General features: G+C 24.7%; 1 protein-coding gene across 1 annotated transcript; it reads left to right on the forward strand.

Moving 5' to 3' along the window:
* Positions 1 to 9080: 9080 nt before the first annotated feature.
* Positions 9081 to 14886, forward strand: LOC109606885 (homeobox protein Nkx-6.3). The gene is made up of 4 exons (XM_049969746.1): positions 9081 to 9201; positions 10550 to 10789; positions 10849 to 11000; positions 14462 to 14886. Exons 2-4 carry the CDS (start codon positions 10572 to 10574, stop codon positions 14803 to 14805), a joined length of 714 nt encoding a protein of 237 aa, XP_049825703.1. The 5' UTR covers positions 9081 to 9201; positions 10550 to 10571; the 3' UTR covers positions 14806 to 14886.
* The last annotated feature ends 28 nt before the right edge of the window (positions 14887 to 14914 follow it).

Raw genomic sequence — 14914 nt, forward strand, 5'->3', positions numbered from 1 at the left:
TTTAGGAGAAACTAAATAATATCAACAGTTTTATTTGATATTATAAATAATAAAACATTGTTTTAATTAGATTTTGTTTATGAATAATATAAAATTTTACTACTTTACCAAATAGATTGCTGTTGATGAATAATAAATAATATTCTTATTAATATACATATAATTAAATGGAAGCTTTCCATTAAGAACTTTACTAATTAACAATAAACACATTTAACATTTAATTGGTAGTCACATTACTAAGTCACACCGAATTATCCATAAATAAAGGAACACACTTATCGTACAATGAATAATAAATTATCGTGCACATAATAAAAGGTTAAAAATGCAGTTTTTGGTCGTTTTCAATACTCGAATCCGCTGATTGAAAAAGCTTTGGTGGCGCAGTGAAAGGCCCCAAGTCTATGACGGTGGCCGTCTGATTAATAACCCGGTACAAGAGTCACATGCTAATGTGACCATGTTATTAGTATGTAATAAAGTATATAGTTATTCATTCGGGCAGTAATTCTCGCTGTGGGGTTCCGGCGGTGTCCCGCTGCTAAACCTCACCTTTAATGGTATTATTTATGCTTGAGTCGGGATCGCCCGGAGAGAACACCCTATGGACCGCTTATGGATCGCCTTCTTCACGAACGCGACCAAGCTAGTCACCTCGATGAAAACATATTTGTGTTTGCTAATCGTTACTTTTTTATTATTTATTGGACCGCGGGACCAGCCATAAAAATAACTCGAACGGATGGCACAGCCACTTAAATCGGTGATCGGACTGATAAGGATACGCTAATAATTATTTTTTTCTTTATTTACGCGACCTGTCTCGTATTATTGGCACATAAACTTCATTCAGTTATTATTTATTTATGTGCTTTATTTACTTACTATTTTCTACTACGGGTATTACCATAATACTCCGATTTCCCATAAAAATTAATGTGTCGTTTTATTACAACCGGAAAATATTAAAATAATAAAAATATATAAAACCGATTAGATTGAAGTTTCATTTAATAATTAAATTATATATGTGGTATTTTAATATAAAAACAGTTTTGTAGCATATATAAATATTAATGATTATTTGGATGACTCATTTCAAATTAAATTAATCATTCTTCTAAAATTAATAATATACTTTTTTCTATAAATAAATCCTTGCAAAATATCTATAATATCAAATTTGAAATATTTTTACTCTCTTATATGTCACTGTCCGAAGATTTATAAAATTTGAATAAACCTTTCAAATTTAACTGTAGTTTATTAATTTTTATTATTATTATTATTTAATTTTTTTATTATTTAATATGTGGCAAGTTTTAAAAAAATATATGTATATTTAAGAATTAGAAACTACAAAATTTAAATTTAAAAACTGACAAAAGGACTATTGGAAATTTGGATAAAAAATTAAACAGATATATTAATTCAAGATAATACTTAATATTTTAAAAATTGTGAAATTATTATGTGATAATTCAATAAAAATTGTTTTAATTTCAGTTCTTTTCTAAATATTAATTAAATCAAGATTTAAAATATATGAAAGTAAGTAATAATATTTATTTATTCACTGATTATTTTGACTCTAAAGATTACTTCCCTAGTTTAATAATTTTATTCAACAATTTAAATTATAATTTTACGCAAAATTGTAAATTAAATGTTTCAACTTTCTAATCTTGAAAAAAAATAATAAATTTTAAAATATGACAAGATATTTTCAACATTTAACTAATCATAATAATTCACAACAAAATATATTTAGTTTTGTAATAATTACAATATTAAATCTATCTAAATTTTAAATTATGTTAAAAGTTGTATTTAAAATATTCATTTTGTAAGATTAATATTATAAAAATATTTATACCAATGATTATAATTATTTATTATATTATTTTCATTTTAAATATGTGACAAAAACTAATATTTACAGATAGTAATAATTTTTATTAATTTATGTTTAGTTTTATGAATAATTTAATATAAAAGAAATTTAATATTTTAAATTATAATAAAATCTGTAATAATAATTTTATTTTTTTACTTCATTATTTTTCTAAAATATTATTTTTATAATTTAATAACTTTATTCATTGAATTAACATATTACATATATTACATTATAATATTATTCTATTTCCATTCATTCAATAGAAATAATTTGAAATAAATTTTACTAATATAAATAAATAATTTAATTTAAAAATTCCTTTTTAACTTTAATATTGAAAAAAATTCTTTATAATTTAGTATTTTATCATAAAAAAATACAAATTATTATTTAATTGATAATATCTAGTTTTTAAATTATACTAAAAATAGTATTTAAAATATTAATTTTTTATATTTATATTTATAAATTTTATTTTAAATTTATATTTAGAATATATTGAACTTAAATATATTAAAAAAACTTTTTAGACATTTATTATAACAGTTATTTTTTTATACATTAATAATTTAATTAGAAAAAATATAATAATATTATATCTCAGATTCTAACACAATTTTTGAAAATCTATAATAATATTTTTAATTTTTTATTTTATTTTTACCTTAAAATATTTTTTATGACATTTTCAGCTCTAATAATTTATAAGTATATTTTTAAATTATATTAAAAATGGTATTTAAAATATTAATTTTTCATATTTATAAATAAAATATGTGGAAAAATATTTTCAATATTTACTCAACAGTAATAATTTGTAATAAATTTCTTTAATACACATTTAATTTAATATTATTATTATAATTTTTATTAAAAATAATTTTAAAGAAATTTAATATTTCAGATTCTAAAAAAATATATTAAATTCTATAATAATATATTTAATCCCATTTTCACTCTAAAATACTATTTTTGTAATTTGACAATTGTACTGAATTAAAATTTAATATTTAAAATTATAAATTAAACGTTATAAACTCCATTTTAACATTTTAATACTGAAAAAATTTATAATTTTAATATATGGCAACACATTTATAACATTTATATAATGATAATAACCATTTATATTAATAAATATTTAAAAATATCTAAATTTTAAATTATTTTGAAAGCTGTATTTAACATTTTTTAAAGCTTCATGTTCTAAAAAAATATATAAAAGTGTATTTGTAATTATTTATTATATTATATTTATTATTTAAATTCTTGAAAACGAAGCAGAATATTTTTGTGTTACTTGTCCCATAAGAAACTATTAAATAAAATAAAAGGCATTCGCCAAGATGTGTGTGTGGACGTTGCATTTTGCTTCATTTCAACGTTATGCCAAGAACTGGCATTTTACGATCACAGTAAGATTGTTTTATAAGTTTATGTTTGTTAGTGCATCACTTTACGACCAGTTAACTGTCATAGATTGTTCCATTAATGGGGGGTTACAATCTTCCAATATAAACGAACACTGTTATAGGCTTTTATAACCGAACACACTTGGCACAATACACAGTAACGTTTTCCATTAATTTGGAACCGAAGTGGCACGCCAATGTTTTAAGTTTTAGTATGGACGTCAAATTTATTAGTTATCACAATCGATAATGCGGTTCGGAGAGACGAATGCGCCCCATAAAAATGCAAATGTCTCTTGTCGAGTGTCGAAAATTTCGGGACCGTTGCGATGGCCCGCTGCTCAAACAGCAGTTAAGGTGGTTTTAATTAATTATGTGAACACGAATATACGGCAAAGGCATAAATACAATTATAGTGTATTATTTAACAAGCGTTTAATGATGCTTATCAGCCACGAAGAAGAAACTTACACGAGCCATTATCGTTGTGGGTTAAATAATCAATTTTATGCACAAGTATTATTATATTATTTTGTTAATTGTGTTTATTTTTACTTATTTCATAGTTTATAATAGTCACAGAATTGAAAGATTTAAGCGAACCTAACCTAACCTTACAATAGACTTATTTATATAAAAAATGTAGAAATTTCATTTGCGTTGACCATATAGAAATATATTTCTATAAGTTCCGTCCATTTGAACTATGTAAAGAGCTTTGACTTCAACTTTTACTTTGTCCATAAGTCAGAACTTATTATGTAAGTCGATAACCATAAATTACTCGTTCTTGAAGCTTTGACTTATTTTTATTACAATTGGTCCTAACTTTCTTCTTGTACATCTCTTTGTCCACTTAGATTTTCTAGGAAAAAAGCCATTTATAGATTATCAAATCTAAACAAACCTAACCTAACCTCACAAAACACTAACTTACACAAAAATACAAAAAACTTCTTTTATATACATATACATATACGGTAATTGTAATTGATTATGTTGAACACAAAAATCATATTCATTTTCCTGTCATTTGGGCTGTTCACTTAATTAATGGCAAATTTATGTTTTTCAGTTTATGATTATACTTAATATGCCCTCCATTTCGTTTCAATAGCAAGAAAAACAACTGAATTGAACATTTAGTAGTATTTTTCTATAAACTCAATCCATTTGAACTATGTAAAGAGTCTTCAACCTTTACGTTGTTCATCAATCAGATCTTGTTGTATAAGACCATAATCATAAACTGCTCGTTACTGAAGCTTAGATTTATTTTTATTTCAGTCATATATTGCTCTAACCTTTCTCCTTGTTCATGTCTTTGTTCACCTAATTTTTCTTGGAAAAGACCAAATAAAAGCTTAATTGTATTATTTGAAGCTTGGAACCGAAATTTTGGTATAAACATGTTCTAGAATCAATGGGAATTAATTGAGATATTGCAACCCACACATACTAATTGCATTGATCTTTTAGATGTAATTGGAACATTTTGTTGTGTTAAAAAGTAATTAACGTCTCTTTCATATGCTTCTAACATAACTGCTTCATTAAATACATTCTTGTTAAACAATGTAATGATTTGAAGACCATTTTGAAATCCACTTCAATTGTTTCTCAAGAAGCCAATTCTATTTAAATATACTACTCATAAAATTGAAATTACAGGGAATTTCAATTAGCTATTTATCTTAAGTTTAAACAATTTATATGAATAAAAACCATCAAGATTCAATAGTCCTCTTGTCCTTTCTGTCACAACATTTTGAAAGTGACAATAGTAATATGAAATTTGATTTTATCACGTTTCTAACAAAATAAATCTCATATGTTGTAATTTGATTTTATGATAAATCGATAAACAGAAATTTGCGATTATCTAGGTGAATTATCAAATAAAAAATAAAACAATTTTTTTCATAAATAATTGTAAGAGAAAATTTGTATATTTCAGAAGTTAATATCTTGTAAATCTGTGTAATTATTACACAAATATGCGTCCCAATTAATTAATAATTTCTCTTTTTGATATTTTTCATTATTAGTTAAATATATATGGGTTAATCAACAAAAATGAATAACGTCTCGTCCATAAGAGGAACATCCGTTAATTGAAAAATTAAATAAAAATTTATGACAGTTTTATTTACCAATACGAGGTATTAAAATACCATAAATAAAGCCATATAAAAGGAAAGAGCATCCTTTTGTAATTTATTATATTGTTAGCGTTATTAAATAACATAATAGCTCATAAAGTACCATATTCCCGTATAAAGAGATGGACATAAACATGTACGTCGCAATTATATAATTATGAATTATAAAGCGAAAACGATTAAGAACAGCGATAAATAAGCCTGGAAGTGGGCAAATAAATAAAAATTAACATTTGGCCACGGTGACTTTGTTTACATAAATCAGGATGAACGTACGAAATTATCACTTCTCACGTACCAACTACGAGAGAGATTTGTGTGTGGTCCGCGAGTTAATAACTATACATCAAATTTAAGTTGTTGATGGTACTTGGAAACACACACAGACACCAATTTAAATCCGTATTTATAAGCAGATCAATCACAAACGAAATTGTTCATTAATTTTCTTCGTGCCTTTGGGAATATTGTTCTGTCGTGAATTGTTTTCTTGATTAAACTAATAAAATAAAAATCAGTAACTAAACATTGATATGTTGTTGGATTTTATTACCAATTATCTACGTTTATGTTAGAAGATATTGTACGATGTTTTAACATGTGTTTTGTCTGAAAGGAAACATATCGAGTTATCGCACTTATCGCTTTCAAATAGCTATTTTACTACTTGTTTATGTTTAGAAGCCTCCCTATCTTGCTCTGCTCGAATGGATGAGTGTTTATTGTGTGCGAGCACCACTGGAGACGAGACATAATAAAGGGCACACAAAACACTTCTGTTTCAACTTTATCACTTCTTAATTTGCTTAATTTTTTTAAACGACTTCTGTGGGAGCTGATTAATTCAACGAGTATATTTAAATTAATTGTTCTGGTGCTCTGGTGATTAAGATAAAATCAAATTTCTAAATTATTTTATTAATTATCTCTTTTAATTAATTAGAATTTACTGATAAATAATTATAAAAACATATATTTTGTGTAAATAAACATTAAAATGTAAATAATTATGAATTAAAACACTTAAATCATTCGATCTTTTTTATAACATTCGATTTACAGATTAATATCCTTAAGATATTTTGGAAGGTACTTTGTTGGAGTTAGTTTTACTCGTTAATTATCATTTTGATAAACTTTTGACTGAAAAATATTAAAATTAACAAATTTATATTTATCATATCATATCTTAAAAATATTAAGAAAAAATAAATAAGAAATGCAGTTAGAAAATAATTTGTATTTATTTTCATGATTAGAAATTAAATTAATAATTTTATTTTACTCATTAATTATTATTTTGTTACACTTTTGACTGATATTTATTGTTCAATTTCAAAGAGTTTAATAAAATTCAGATTAAAAATAATTTAGACTTGTAACATATTTATATCCCTTTTATGATTAGAGAAAACTTAATAGATTAATAAAGATTAATATTTGATCAAATAAGAATTTTAGCTGTTTTTTTTTAATTTTAAAAATTATAACAATTTAATAATGACATGTTTTAAAAATTTCATTATTTTGTAAAAGCTTTATTTCCTATAGTAAATTTAAAACTACAAAATTTGTAATTATAATTAATTTAATTATAAACGTTGATAATTAAAAAATATTTTTATAAATTGTTCATGATTATAAAAAAAAGTATTTAATATAATAAAAATAATAATCACTAAATTTTGTTTATTTAAAATTTTTAATCATTTTTTTTTTTTAAATTTGATTAAAGATTTACATTTATTTTGTGTATTTATTATATTGAAAGTTTTTATTAAAAAAAGTATTTAAAATAACAAGATAATTAAATATAGTTTTTCTAAAAATATATGTATATAATATTTAATTTTTATTTAATTTTATTGGAAATATATATTTATTTTTAGTATTTTATATGTTTATTATATTGAAAGTATATAATTAAAAAAATTAAAAATTTTGTTTATTTAAAATTATTATTCATTTTTTTTTTAATTTTATTAAAAATTTACATTTATTTTGTGTACTTTATATATTTATTATATTAAAAGTTTTTATTAATAAAAGTTTTAAAATAACAAAATATTTAAATATAGTTTTCTAAAAATATACGTATTTATTTAATTTTTACTTAATTCTATTGGAAATATATATTTATTTTTAGTAGATTATAAGTTTATTTTACTATAATTTACTTGTACTTTAATTATAATAAATAAATTTTATTATTTTTTTATGCAAATTAGTTAAAAAACTTAAAATAAGTTAATTATATATACAGATTGTCCCTAAATTGAGTACACAAAAATTAACTATGTATTCTCAAAAAAGTATTTAAAATAACAAATAATTAAATATAGTTTTATTTATTTAATTTTTACATAATTTTATTAGAAATTTATATTTATTTTTAGTATTTTGTATATTTATTATATTGAAAATTTTTCATTAAAAAGAATATTTAACATAATTATAATAAATAAATTTAATTATTTTTTATTCGTTAAAAATTTATATGTAAAAATAAAATTATAAATTATATATATATAAATTGAGTGTACAAAAATTAACCACATATTCTTGACCTCAAAATAGCCCTATTCGACCCAATTGATCTGTATAACAATGTTCTTCCTAAGATAGAAACAGTCCTTGGTAATAATTTGAATAATTTCAAACCTATTTCTGAGATATATTATAATAACTACATTCTGTAACCAACATTTTTATCTCTCTTAGGAATATATTGGTATACAGCTAAATTTGGTCGAATCGGCCTGTTTTGAGTTTAAGAGTACCTATGTGGTTAATTTTTGTACACTCAATATAGGGACACCTTGTATATTGAAAGCTTTTTTAAAAAATATTTTACAAATATGTATTTGTATTTATCAATTGTTAATTGATTAAATTTTATTTATTATTATATTTTAAATTTGACACTGAAATTTAGTATTGATTATATTATTATACCTTAATAATTTTTATTATATTTCGATATAAGTAATTTAATTAGAGTTATATTGAATAATTAATGTTAACATTAATAATTAAAATTTTCGTTTTATTTATATGTCAAGTGAATAACTGATATAGTTTAATAATTAATAATTACTATTAATTATTGTTCTAGGAAACATAAGGATAATAGATATATTATTTTCAGAATTTTTTTCATAATCAGTATTTATGTAATAGTGAAAATATATCTAATGAAATATTATCCAGATAGTATTCAAAAAACTAACTAAAAGTTGGACTTTAATAAATCAAAATTAATGACAACTTATACCTTGCTTGTGAAAAATACTTCCATAGAAGCATATACACACGGTCACACTTAATCATAATTAAGCAGCCAGTAAATTAATGCCCATTTAGTATCCAACAGTCCGATCACCAGAAAACCCATGTAAAATTCGGGCGCCAAACCAGCCAGATCGACATGAGGCAATAAATAGACACGTAAGTGGTGTCGGCTAAGCCGCTTCGTAAAACCACTTATCCAATCAGAACGACGTGTCGAGCGGATCGCTCCACCCAGCATCCGTACGCTGGACCATCTCGTTTCGATCACCTATTACGAATCGATTAGTACCCAATTAGCGGCTATTTGTGACGCGTGGTTCCCGATTTCGACTCGGGCTTTTGGACTTCTCTTTTTTTCTTCGAGTGTCTGTTGATGTTGGTGTTCATCGGTTTTGTGAGGTGCCAGACGGAAATGGATTAAGTGTGTAGGAAGGTGAGACAATGAATTATCCATGTTTAATGTTTGTATGATGTATGACTCATTTCATGTTTTATACAATTTGTTACATGATTTAATTAAGTTAAAATGTTCCATTGTAACTAATAATTTAAATAAATGAACTTAATATATTTTGATAGATAAGAAGAAGTACAGAATTTAAACATCCCAACAGAAATAAATTTTGAAATTACATAATATTCTTACAAACAATTTTATTCTATTAAAAATACATACCAGATAAAATCCGTCGGATAGATGACTAATATTTTAATAAATAATTAACTAAAAAATTATTTTTGATTTGTTTAAAATTAAAAAGTATAATAATTAATCCAAATTTTCATTTATTATTGATATAGATGTCTTATAAATATGAATTAATTACCAAAAATTTATTATTTATTTGTATTAAACAACTTTATTCAATATCAACATCAGCAGGCAATTAATAAATGTTGAGTAATTATATTATTTGTTACTGTTTAAACTAAATAAAAGGATACCTATATTTTAAATTAATAATAAAATAAAAAAATAATTATTTTAATAAAAAAATTATTATTAAATATTTACAAATTAAAAATATAATATATAATTTAGAGTAATATAAATAACATCAAATATTGTAATATTTTATTAAATTCACTTTATTAGTTTATTTTTACATTTTTAAAGATCTTGAACATTCACAAAATTATTCAGAATTATAAACACAATTAATCAGAGAAATAAAAAAATAAATTTTTCTAGAAATATTGATTTTAGGATTGATATACAAAATTAAACACATCAAATAGGTTTGATAGATGGAAAGAGTGATGATTTCTGAACATTTTCCTGCATTTTGTAACTGATTAGATCCATTATTCAATAAATAAGTATTTTAAACAGTTGAAAATTACTCCAATTTAATTTTCCAACAATATTATTTAGTAAAAAAACACCTAATCAAATCAACCTAATTTCACTTAACCTAACCTAACTTAACCTAATCTAACGTAGCCTGATCTAACTTAGCCAAATCCTGTTTAAATTAACAAAATTTTACAATAAAAAACAAAAATATGTTATAATGTAACTAAAGTTACCAATAATAATATATTTAATAAACTAACAAATTAGATAAAATTATAATTGAACAAATTAACAATATAAAAACGAAATTCAGAAAAAGCACTTAATTGTTATATTAGAATCAATATTTTCAGAATTCAAATAAATTATATTTTTTTAAAGAGGAAATGTAAAATATTGCTATCAGTAAATAATTAGTAATTATAATTTTAAATTTTGATGTGCTTGTTATGTTTGTAAAATTAATAAACTTGCTACATTTTAGATTATTTCGCTGACTCCAAATAATGAACCTGAGTCAAATGCCGGAAGCTCAAAGAACCCTCCACCTCCCGACCAAAATGGAACCCGCCAAACTGAAATTCGGTATCGATCGACTGCTCTCCAATACCGAAACCAGCGACCTGAAACCCCCCGAAAAACTATCATACATCGAGACCACGATCCAAAAACCTCTTCCGACGATCGCAGTACCGTGCTCCGACTGTGTCACATCATTGTTTAGGTATGTTACTGTAATTTAGTGTTGGAAGTAAAAGTAAAGTAAAATCGAACGTTTGTCAGGTGCTGCAAATTGAGTCCGACAAGAAACTGCGGTCTGGACGGCATGACGGCACAAGGACACGAAGGTATTCCCGGTTACTTCGGTCATACGTATGGCAGTTCAAGTGGCACCTACACCGTCCAGCCCATCCGTCCTTTCGCCACCCGACCAAGTGAGTGAAAAATTATATTAATCGGTTTATTTTGAAAAGAATCACAGGAATTTGGCGATTCGAATTGATAAAGTGGAAGGAAACTGTGTATACACAATCGAAACGGTTTATCTAAGCGGCACCGTCTGCTCAATATCAACTGCACAACATGTGAATATACAAACACACTCAACATTTCAATCCCTTTTCGCTTGATTTTTATCACTTGTTTATTAGATTTATGGCGGCCAACAAAAATATACACGTTGAAAACATTATTAGATTCATTATAAACAGATTCGTGTTTAAATATCAACTTCCTGATCATCTACATCGATTACATTTTTTCCAATTGCCTTATGGGTGGGTGGGCAACGACGTTCCGTCATTTAATATGCGCATTAACACAGTTTGAAACAGATGAAATTGTTTAAAAATGTGTTTAATATATTATTATTGAGATTCGATGGACGTTTCCCATACAATGAATCCATTGTCTATATAAAACGTCTGTCTTAAGTATGTTATCCAGCGTTTTATGGTCATTTCTCAGATATAACTTAAATAGTAAATAATTGACGGGGCTTGTATTTTTATTATTTATTATGAGGTTTTATTATTGTGTTAATTCCTTTAACAAAGTTTATAGCCATTAAAATCATAATGTCCCGGGGAATAAATTTATTTTATGACTGGCATTATCGTTTCTCGTACTAAAAAGAAATCCAATAAAACTTGTTTGGTTTTGTACTGTATTATCAACTATTGAACTTTTATAGTCGTTAACATTTTCTATTAATACACAATTTTTCCTGCAATTAACCAATGTTTTGTAATTAATATTTTTAGTGATATGATAAACATATTTAATATAATGAATATTCTTATAAATTGGATATAGAATTAGTTTTTAATTATATTAATATTTAACAATTTATTTTAATACAGTTTATGTATTGTTTTATAATTATTAAAATTCAAAATGTCGGAAATTGTAGGAGTTGTTTATATCAATTCACATCCATAGTTAATATCATACTCATAAAAAGTAAAACAAATAAATTTGGTTAGTATATTCTAAATGTAATTATTAATCATTAATTTTTTATCAATATAAATTCCATTTTATAGCTTTAAGAGATTCTTTCATTGGTTCCTTATCATCTATTTAAAAAAATATTGTCATAAACTCATAAAATATGTAGTTTAAAGTAGAAAATGTTTATAAATATGTGTTTTTAAAGTAAACACATATGTGTGTATACATGCATTTTTATAATTAACAGGATATTGAATGATATAAGTGCTATAACTTATATTTGAAAATTTTGTTCAATAGTTTAAGTAAACATTGTTGTTTTAAAGTTAATTAATACATAAGTTTGATTATTTTTTATGATTATCTCTGTCTATTATCTTCAATTAATAAGTTTCTGTGACAAAGGACATTTTCCAAAAATTAACAGTTTTTTATATGTTCCATTTTGATTTTAATAAACCATAAATGACATCCTTGAGAAAAATATATAAAATATTTTTTCTAACAGAAATAATTCTTATACTTTTTATACATAATTATGTGGCTTTTTATGATTATTTCAGTACTAAAAAATCTACTAAACTATTGCTTATGAGCAGTATTTCAAGGATTAAACGTTTATGGGGTTTTGGTATTTTTTATTAATAAACAATTATACCTTCAATTAGCCAACATTTACATTATAAAATTACATAGCTTCAAAGTATCAAATATATTTATACGATTACGTGGGTGTGTGATTATAATTAGTAAGTTTAATAACATTATATAAATATTTTAAAAGTACCAACTAAAAATAAGCTCAATATGTTGAATTTTCAATTATTGAGATTTCATACCCGTTGATATTTTCTATTAATAAACAAATTTTCCTCCAATTAGTCAGTGTTTACATTGTAAATACGCAAGTACTGTTTTAAACTGATAAAATACTTGAAACGTCGAAAATATTTATAAATTTAAGTGATTTTGAAAGAAATACACACATCCACAATTAGTAAGACAGTTCCAGAAACGCGTTTATCCTAAATAAATTGCTTGAGTAGAACATTAATGAATTTATCCTAGAGATCAAAGGCGTTTGGCAATAAGTTTATGTTACAGTGTTTTATCAACAATTTATACAAAGCCATTGAATAAAATACATCCATCAGGCACAGAACGATTATAAAACAGACCCACAAATTTATTGGACGAAAATAAAACGGTGATTGTTGATAGATTTATAAGGATTTTAGGTAAATTTGTAGTTGTATTCAATATCAAAGTAAACTGGAATTAAGGTTTGTGTACGTTGGTTTTTAATTTAATACCTTTATTACAATTTGTTGCTCTTTGATCTTGAATTAAATATTCTTTGTATACATTAGTAAAGTATTAAAATATATTTTTATTAATTTTTTTTAAGTAATAATGTGATCAAAGTTTGGAAAAAAAACAATTTATCTATTTTAAATTAATAAAAGATAAAATTAATATGTAAACTTTTCCTTTAAATAAACATCAGATGTACACTTTACGTTAAGAAATGAGTTGGATATTTTGGAATTAGAAATTTTCATGTAAACTCATGTAATAAGCTGTAACACCCCATCCATGTCAATTAAAAGCAGATAGCCGTTTCCTTTAAACACTTAACGACGCTCTTTTGCTTCTCGTGTATACAAACCGAAATACTTAAATCCGTTTATTGTAAACCAGCTCCCGAAATTGTTTACACTAACGCACTAGACTAATGGCACTGTTTATTTTCCGATATAAAATTTGGGACTCATCATCGGTCTGGTCGTGTATATTTTCAAACCATTATGGGCCTTTTTATGCCTAGTTATTTTATTGCTACCCGCTATGCGTTCATTAATGGCTAATTAAAATGCGTTTTTATTGTCAAAATCTATCTGAATTCGATGGGCGAAACACCATTACAATAAAACTAATTTATGGGTCATTAATATTTGTCTTACACGATCAGGAATAATTAAAAAATTAAGTTTATGCGTGTGTCCATCAATGAATGTTTTATTAAAAATAAGTTTTTAATAGGACTTCTACTAATAAAATATGGAATTCTAATTGAAATCTAGTGTAGCCTAAAATTATGTTAACGAGCAGCGTAAACGCTTTGATGATATTATTAAGAGTAAAAATAAACCGGTTTAATGATTTATTTGTAGCTTTCCCAATAAATGGAAACGTGAATAAATAAATATTGAAGATTGTTATTTGTGCCGTGTATCTATAATATAAACGTTTAATCGGATAAATTCTTCGTCTTAATTGTTTATGTTCCTTTGGCGTTATATTGTAAACATCTCATCTCCATCGCTCACTTCCAACCAAAGAAAATTAAGTAATTAGTTCAAAGCTATTAGGTAGTGAAAGCAATTTGTAAAAATAAAACAAACAATTTTGATTATTGCAAATCAAAACCGTGAATTTCCAGATATGAGAATTGCTGTACCTCCATCACCTTCTTCACCGCCAGGAGTTTCGTCCAGCAATACCAACAAAAGGAAACGGTCTTGGTCCAGAGCGGTCTTCAGTAATTTGCAACGCAAAGGCTTGGAAAGACGTTTCCAGCTGCAAAAGTACATAACGAAACCTGACAGAAGACAACTGGCTGCCACTCTGGGATTGACGGACGCCCAGGTGAAAGTCTGGTTCCAGAACAGACGGATGAAATGGAGACATTCGAAGGAGGGCGGCAAACCGGGCGATATTCCTGCCGATTCCACTCAGGAAGATTTTCATATAGACGTCGACACCGTAACCGATGACACCGACTGAATTTGTGTACCTTTTTTCGATGTATTTATGTGTAATTTTAATGTGCGATTATAGTTATTTTTATTAAAATTGAGTAGTTTTATTACGCGACTCCGTTCTACCTCCAATT

The sequence above is a fragment of the Aethina tumida genome, chromosome 7 (genome assembly GCF_024364675.1).
Source record: "Aethina tumida isolate Nest 87 chromosome 7, icAetTumi1.1, whole genome shotgun sequence".
NCBI lineage: Eukaryota > Metazoa > Arthropoda > Insecta > Coleoptera > Nitidulidae > Aethina > Aethina tumida.